This window comes from Rhipicephalus sanguineus, chromosome 5 (assembly GCF_013339695.2).
Source record: "Rhipicephalus sanguineus isolate Rsan-2018 chromosome 5, BIME_Rsan_1.4, whole genome shotgun sequence".
Lineage (NCBI taxonomy): Eukaryota > Metazoa > Arthropoda > Arachnida > Ixodida > Ixodidae > Rhipicephalus > Rhipicephalus sanguineus.
Genome location: NC_051180.1, coordinates 93,495,302 through 93,504,125, shown reverse-complemented (window position 1 = coordinate 93,504,125; position 8,824 = coordinate 93,495,302). Strand labels below are relative to the sequence as shown.

General features: G+C 48.6%; 1 protein-coding gene across 1 annotated transcript; it reads right to left on the bottom strand.

Moving 5' to 3' along the window:
* Positions 1–1,035: 1,035 nt before the first annotated feature.
* Positions 1,036–7,277, bottom strand: LOC119394840 (uncharacterized). Its single transcript, XM_037662144.1, has 2 exons — positions 6,860–7,277; positions 1,036–1,302 (listed from the first exon to the last, which is right to left on the bottom strand). The coding sequence occupies exons 1-2, from the start codon at positions 7,265–7,267 to the stop codon at positions 1,036–1,038; spliced, it is 675 nt and encodes a 224-aa protein (XP_037518072.1). The 5' UTR covers positions 7,268–7,277.
* Positions 7,278–8,824: the final 1,547 nt, after the last annotated feature.

Genomic DNA, 8,824 nt, shown 5'->3' with positions numbered 1-8,824 from the left:
ACATTTCTCTAGCTTTATTCCGTAACGTTTCGCTCATGTGAAAATTGCGACACAGTCACCTTCTGCGCATGCTTCGCATAACACGATTTCCCCACGGTACGGGGATCTGCCGAATTTTTTCACGTTTATTTTTCCTCGTCTATTCAGTTACCTTTTTCATGCCTTTCGGTTACGCCACCAGCGGCGACGGCGGCACTGGTCAACGCACGAATGGGTGCCAAAGAGCTGCGCTCTAAACCTCACGAGTTCGAAATTAATCCTGGGTCCCCCACACGGCATGCCTCACAGTGATATCGTGGTTTGGCCCGTAAATCCCCCGTAATTATTCTAATCATTGCAGACAAGACGCGGGCGTTCCACTTAAGGTGCAGATACAATATATTCAATTTAGACAAATAAACAGTTAAACAAAACGAGATGATGTCGTTTATTTCTTGTAGTAGAACAAAGCAGTTAAACAAACGAGATGATGTCGTTTATTTCTTGTAGTAAAACAAGCAGTTAAACAAAACTAGATGAAGTCGTTTATTTCTTGTAGTAACATTAACATGATCGGAGCGAAAAAACAATTGATTTTAATAGGTTTCGAATGTTTCTGAAATTGATATTTCTGAAATTTGTTTACATCCAATCGAATCTTGACCAATCCCTATGTGTGGGTAGTTTGTCAGAACACTTGGGAAACATCATTAACAGCGGAGCAGTGGTGGCGGCCAAGAATCGAGTGGTATATAAACAATAACATCAATTGAAAATACGAAATACACTGTCTGTTAATACTATGGTGTGCAGTACCTCGTGTGTTTCTACACATTTGACTGGCGTCCTCTCACGACCGTCCTATTGGACCAATTTGCGGTCTCCAATGTGTATTAAAGTAACATCAACGTGTTTCTCACTAGTGGAATAAGTATGGACACCGAATGATTTACTGCGCGCCCAATAAAATCTCGACAATGAAATCTCGATGAAAGGGAAATGGTTGAGCGCTTTACGCCACACATTCCATGTTTCATGGAGCGCGCACGTGCGTCCCTAGTATACGTCCGTGCTGTACGAGCTGTTGTCAATCGTGGTTGTGAATTCAACGACCGGAACGCGCCCTTTCGGCCGCGTTAGGAACGGTACTCCGGGGATCGACGTAGTGCTGACGTCCTCTTCATCGCTGGAAAGTATGTTGACCACAGCGACGGCGATCAGCATGCAGCTGATGAGCGTGAACAGCACCACGTACGCCGGCAGCATGGAGCGCTCGCTCGTCAACATCCACTCGTTGGCTTCCTTGGCACACGGGTCCTTGGCCTGCGCAAAAACCAACAACGACAACCAATACAAATGCAAATGCAACCTCTTCAGTGCACACCCAAGAACTTATATACTCAGGCAAACAGGGAAACCATCATTGTCACATTTACGTCCTATGCCGGACAAAGACCTCTCTAAACAATGCTCACTTGCTTCGGCTACGCGCGAGCTGAGTCGCTCAGCTCGCTGAGATGTGCTCCCCTATATGTGAGTCACAGTTTCACCGCAAGGGTGAACCAATGAATGCGATAGCCACAAATGAGAACGTTACACGAAGTAAAGCTAGCAGCTTAACCTCAGACCTTGCATAACTGAGCAAAAACTTGGAGGACGCTTGCGCTTCGCCTTCGAGAATAGAACACAATAGCGTAATCGGGCCCTGTGCACATCGTTTTCTCAATTGCTAGCCTGGCTTCGATTCGCGGTAGATGCCTCAACGATGCCGCAAAGAAACGAAAGTCTGTGCACGTAGCATTTACCATTTCAAACTATCCTAGAAGGCCTACTGCAAGTACAGTTTCGCAGTGCCCGCTACGCCATTATTCTTCCTTTTGCGAATAAGCGAAGGGCCCACTACGCGTCCGTAAGGCAACACGCGAACCTACGCAGCTGCTCACTTTCTTTATGCTCTTGCTGCTGCTGCTGCTGCTGATTAAATGTCTCAACGCTTTGTAATGGGCAGTCCTTTAATACACCCGCTCGTTGCACAATTCACATGTTTTGACACCTGCCACGCAATAATACATGAGTTAATGAGACTACGTGACATCCACGTAGCGTTTTCAAATGCGAAGCCTTTCTTAGCGAACCTCAGGCACTTTGAGAGTTTCTTTCTATCTATCTATCTATCTATCTATCTATCTATCTATCTATCTATCTATCTATCTATCTATCTATCTATCTATCTATCTATCTATCTATCTATCTATCTAATCTATCTATCCTATCTATCTATCTATCTATCTATCTATCTATCTATCTATCTATCTATCTATCTATCTATCTATCTATCTATCTATCTATCTATCTATCCGCCTACGTCTGGGTGCTCACGTGATCGCATCCTTTGCTTGGTGTAGACCAAAATTTGCTTCGGATAGTAAGAGGGTTTCACGAATATGACTGTCTCGTCATGACATGAATAACGTGAAAATGCTGTCGCGTACGTCGTCAAACCCTTTCCTCCAGACACGTGTGGCACATACCCGTTTACCACGGGCCGCGGTGTATAGATATGCGCCACAGGTCATTGACAGTTTATATCTACCCAGGAACGGTGATAACAGACATTTGTAATTTAAATGCGAGAGCGTTAAGAAAAACCGACATCGACAGCGTTGACCTGACGAATGGAAAGAATAAAAATTAGGATCCCAGTAGGAATCGAACCCAAGCATTCTGCATGGCCATCAGGTATTCTACCACAGAGCCTCGCCAGGTCTATAAACTGGTTTGGAAAAACAGCCTATGCAGGCGTAATGTCGGTGCGACGTCGATTGTGGTTGAACTTGTGGTGCTCGCTATCAAATTCTGCAAGAAAGCAATAAGCGTTACATAGTTATCGTATATATATGATGCATGGTGTCATGCCGGGTTAACGTAAATTGTGGTTCCAGTGTCTGCCTCGCTTTTACAGAAGTCTAATAAACATTACGCATGTATTGCTATGATTCAAGAAGCTATATTCAAGCGTTGCTCGACCCCGGAGGAATGCGCCAACGAAAGTTACGCATGATATTCACACCATCGCACCGTAAAGTGCACTTCGTTTCGATAAAACTGACGTCCGTGCTCTAAACAGAGTGCGTACGTTACGTCATACCTTAAGTTACCCTTTAAATGCCAGTGTAGTCGACGTGCCTGTTAAAGACACGATAGGCATACAAGTAATACGCTTAGATAAACACGTCGATCCACCTCGTAACGTTTGGCTCAAAGACAAAAAAATGTAGCATAAACAACTACTCGCTGATTGTTTCGCATGAAACCAATTTCCACAAGGCGTGGGATCTGCCGAATTATTTTTTTCCGAATTAGTTTCAAGCAATCGGGGGTCTCTGCAGTAGAACACCTGCTTGCCACGCAGAAGGCTAGGGTTCAATTCTCACTTGAACTGGAGACTTTTATTATTCATTTTATTTGCACCAATTCACACTTTTAGCTCACGGACAACGCTGACTTTTTTCACACAACCATCGAAGCCGACGCCGGAATTTCTGCGAAACGAGCTCTTTAACGCTATCGCGTTAATATCGTTTAGAACACAGCACAAAAGGCGCGTCACGCGTAGACGAGCAATACTGTTTGCTGCATAAGTTCCATACGAATCGGTGAAACGGTCCGTGTAATCCAACATTGCAAGTCGGGAGGGCTATCCGAACACACTGGCGGCGCGGCACTTTCCCGCGCTCCGCTCAGCGCTCGCGAGACGCCGCTTTTCTCTCTTTCTCCAGCGGAGCGTCGACGTTTCTCTCCCGCCGATCGAATCGCTCCCTGACCTATTTTTGCCGTTGTCGCCAGCTGCCGAGCAAGCAAACCATCAATTAGCGCCTCCTTTTTCTCCTTTTCCTCCTCACACGAGCATCGTCATCGAAACCGGACATTGTCCTCCTAAACCGGCCTCCCCTCTCCGTTTGTCGGAGAAAATCCGGCAGCCGGCGGAGGCGGGCGCCACGAGACATCTATTCTTGTCATGTGACTATCGTGCGTGTCGGCAATGTCGACATCATGCCGCTACTTGCCGAGCGGAGTCACCGATGGGCGGGCGCCGCCGCGTCATGCTTCCCGCCACTGTGCACGTACCGTAACCCTATCGCGTTACAAGGCTGTCGTAAGGAAACGCGGCTGCTGGAGCGAGCGAAGCGACCTTCGTGCTATCTATCGCTTCATCCAAACAGAGCGGTGATAAAGCAGCGTGTATAAAGGTACGGGCCGTCTGTTGATTCCCTTATAGATAGGGCGCGGCGATCGCGACCGGACGATAGAAGTGTGCAGTTGCTGCCGGTGCTATAGGGAACCAGCGCTGGAGTTTCTGTGCCGCCCTGGCGGTCAAAGCGCGCACTTCTCAGCCGCTCCCGCGGACGACACGCACAAGGATGGCTACTAGCGAAGGCGGTGCGGGCACTGAACGCCGAACAAAAAAAAAGGAGGCCGACGGTTACTGCAGCGTATATAAGTGTCATAACTACGTAGGAATGAGAGGTGATATATCTTTCTACGTCTTTCCTGCGAAACCATACGAGCAAGAACGGAGGCAACGTTAGATACAAGCTGTCAGGCGAGCGGGGTAAGTTCGGTCCTCTCTGGCGGCGTCGAGCTGGGGTCTAAAGCGAATTTCGCGTGTTTCATTGTTTTATACAACAGTGAAGACGGCCAGCTATGGGAGCACTTGAGGCACGTCGGTTTGACGACGTTGCATCGGCTAAGTTATTGAGCTCGAGTGCTACCGCTGCGACGTGCTTGCAGGCGCCGTCACTGCCAGCCTTGCAGGAACAGGTGGCCCCACTTATCAGGCGCTGAGACGAGAGGCGAACTCATAAAAACTGCATTAAGTAACGTGCACAAGTTTTCGTTCGAAATGAAAACATGTAGTGCCAGCGTTGCGATCACGCACGGAAGTCAACTCGCTGTACGATTAAACCAACTGTGCGATTTACTGCGTACAGCTTCGCGCTTATTTTACACAACTACACGCGCCGTAAAGAAACAGGGACAGGAACACGCGGTAATAACCGAGCTAGCATCAAATGCTCGCTTACATGAAGTGTGACATCGTAGCTGGCTTGGTGTACTTGCGAGTGGCATTTCGCTGCAACTTGAGAATCGCTGTCACGGCACGACACCGTCTCTTCCACATCGTACACGTATTTCGCCTTGCACAGCTTCGCCTCGTTTTCAAGTGCCTTTCTGCAGAAGTGGTCCTCAGGCCATGTTATTTTACTAAAACCATAGCGGAGCACAACTGGCGCCATAGCTGTCGACAACTTAAACAAGCACGGGACCGCGAACCCGGGAACCACGCTAGCGGGTTTACGCAGGCGCGCTCGCCGCGGCACACTGCGAAAAATATATAAAGCTTTGCAAATTTTCTTCAGTATTCTTTCGCTTGATGGCGCTAGCTGAATGAGCATTCGCAGAACCTTGTTAATGTTTTATTTTCTCTCTCTCAGAAGCTTGAACCGAAGCGAAACGACGCGCACAGCCGAAACATATGCGAGCTGCAACCAATGTCGTCGGATCGAGCGGCGGACTTATGCCGCGACTTCCCGCCAGGCGCATTTTTTCGGCGCGCCACCTATCCAGCGCTGGTCTCCCATACTCAACCCCTATCGCTCCCCCCATAGCCCCAATGGGCTTTTCACGATAAAGAGGACGGTCATCGCGTTTCCTTTCCGCTAGAGCAGTGGTCGTCGGCTGTCCTCGCATGATTTCATTCGCACAAAGAAAATACGACGCGCAGGGCGGTGTTATCGATTTGGACTTTATACGGAACCTCACGGCGACGGTGATGGCAATAATGCGCTTGGAAAGTTCCTGTAATTTGTCTCAACAAAATGGTTCGTATTAGAAATTAGTTGCGCACTATGCCTCCGACGATTATCCGTTATTATCTGTTACCGTCTGCGCTTGTCACTTTCTTTATCGTCGCAATTGTTTTTGATGTAAACCTATCATCATCATCATTATGACCATCATAATCACCCTGACTACGCCTACTGCTGCGCGAAGGCTTCTCCCAGTTTCCCCAATCTCCACGGTCCTGTGCTTGCTGTGGCCACGTTATACCCACAGGCTTCATTATCTCATATGCAGTTATGCCAGGGCTCCCAACCCAAACTTCCTTGCTTCGACAAGGCATTCAAGCTGGCAGAACGTCTGATGCAACCAGCGTCAACACCCGCTGATGCAACGAGGCGGGAGTCTTACGCAATCCCCGGCAACTCCAGCGATGCGTCTGACGCAACCAGCGTCAACACCGGCTGATGCAACGAGGCGGGAGTCTTACGCAATGCCCGGCAACTCCGGCGCTGCGTCTGACGCAACCGACGGAAATCTCTCCCGCGACGTGCGGCAAGCCCTCCCATCCGCGGATCCGGCTCGAGCCAGCGACCAACGGCGGTTCCTGAATGGAGATTTCGAGCTCCTGGCTGATGCAAGCGATCGCCCAGGGCTATAAAAGAACCAAGCTGTGCGGAGAGAGAGAGACAGCGAGCGAAGAAATCCCGGGTCGTCGTCGCACCGCTGTGCGAGCCCGATAAGCTATCGGCCCCAGCGCCGAATATGTAACGCCTCTGTTTATATGTATATAAATTTGCCTTAACTCACCGTCGCCTTGATCGCTCCGTCTATCAGCTCTGCGCAGAAGCAGTCGCAAGCTGAGGCAGCTGTTACCCAACAATGCCCACGTAAACTTCTCTCCTCCACTCGCCTCTCCCTCGTGCGCTTGCCTTCTCTTGGAGTCCAGTCTGTTGCTCTTAATTACCAGTTGTTATCTTGATCATGAACCGAAGATAATGAATCACCAAGAAGCCCGACCAACCACCCTGCAACTTACCGCCGCGGTGGCCCTGCGCCTGTCGAATTCCTTGCGGGTCTTTTCGTTCGAGTCGCCCACGTCCCAATGCCGGCCATCGAGGCCCGGATGGTACTCGTCAACGTCGAATCCCACGTGGGGCTGCTCGTTAGGATCGTCGCAGCCCTGCCATTCCTCGGCGCCGTCCTCCTGCTGGCCGGCGTGGTAAGCGCAGCGATACGCGACGACTAAGCCCTGCCCGGGCACGTAGTGCGAACGGCATCCGCAGTGGCCGTCCGTCGGTAACACTTCCCGGGCAGCTTGGACGCAGCCGAAGCAAGGTTCAATGCCTGGTTGTTCGCAAGGTGCAGCAGCGACCGCCATTCTGTCTTTTCTTCTTCGCAGCTGTACGTTGATGATGACGATTATGACTCCCATATGGTTGCGCATACCCACAAAGAAGGACTGACCCGGAAGCGGACGTGTCATTGAAAGCTGCTGACACAATAAGTACATTTAAGGGAACAAAACATTTAAAGAAAGAAAACAAGTACATATTAATTCCTTTGGTTTAAAGCTGTCCCTTAGCAGAACACTCATAGTCGGTTGCAGCCCCAGAAAAGGAATGTATGCTCCGACCACGGCCACTGCGTTTCCACTGAAAGGGAATTTGCATACGCACTCTATTCCATTATGTTCGCTCACTTTATTTACGCGAGACACTTCTTCATGCAGATGAGAGCCATAAAATGGGAGAGTCAAGAGCTTCTTCATGCATACGTGGATTGGTCGGGCAGCCACTGCGAACTTTCATAAAAAGGACGCGGTCGCGCGCCATCTCGACATACGTGAGTACACGGCTCATGTACACTTGTATGTACATGCTGTACTCTCGCAGCTTCCTTCATGTTCAAACGACCGACAGTGCGAGGATCGCTTCGCTCCCAGTAGCGGCCGTATTCGCTTACGCCAGCATTTTGTATAGTTTCAGGAGATGGAATCCTACAGAAGTGAGCTGCTAGTCTTACTTCGTATTACGTTCCAATTTGTTGCTGTCGCATTCATTGCTTCGCACTTGCGGTGGAAAAGTAGTATGAGACCATACAGTCTCATACTGTGTCTTAAGTGCGGATCACTTTAGGCAGGGCTGGGCGAGGATACTTTGACATTGTATCGCGATACAAGATACCCGGGAAAGGAGTACTTGAAATACAGTTACATTATACTTCCGGAATTATTGTATCCGATACAATACTTCCCAATTGTATCCTAAGGTACTTCGATACATTGGCAAATTTGCTTTTATAGATTCATATAATGAATCAGCGAAGACCTGTGTACAAAACTGTCTATTTTAAAATTTTGTAACTGCGACCAACTTTCTTTAATTTTAATGAAATGTATGTTTGTATTCCGAAAGTTTTGTCTGTCTTGCTCAAAGCATATATGTATACTAGTTTCATTCCGAAACAACTTATTGGGATTTCATTGGCAAACTTAACATGACAGCTTTTAGTACGCTGCGCCGTCAGTAGTTTTTGTTTGACACATTTGTAATTCGTGGGTGTCGCTGCTCTACTTGGCGACCGGCTAGCGGGTTGCCATCTACATGCAAGAACGTCACGAAGAAGCCTCCGCACGATGGCGCAAATGTCGTTGTGCCATCTTACTTTGTCCGTAAGCGTATTGCCGTTTTCGTAATACCGCATCACACCACAGAAGTGTACGTGCAGCAACAACACTGATAGCGATATTGTTTGTGACGCATCGTCTTAAGACGATGAACTACATAGCGGTCACAATTCATTGAGGACATCAAGCTGCAATGATTTTTCGTATTTTACTCATCTGCTGCGTAAAGCGTTTGTTAGCAACATAACCACTAACGCGCAAAAGTTTCTTCTTGAAGAAACTTTTGCCGCCGTGAAACGTCTGAGGCGTATCCTAGTGACACAAAGCGTCGCAGTATATCACTGCTATTCACACATTGCCACTTCGAGCTTGTGC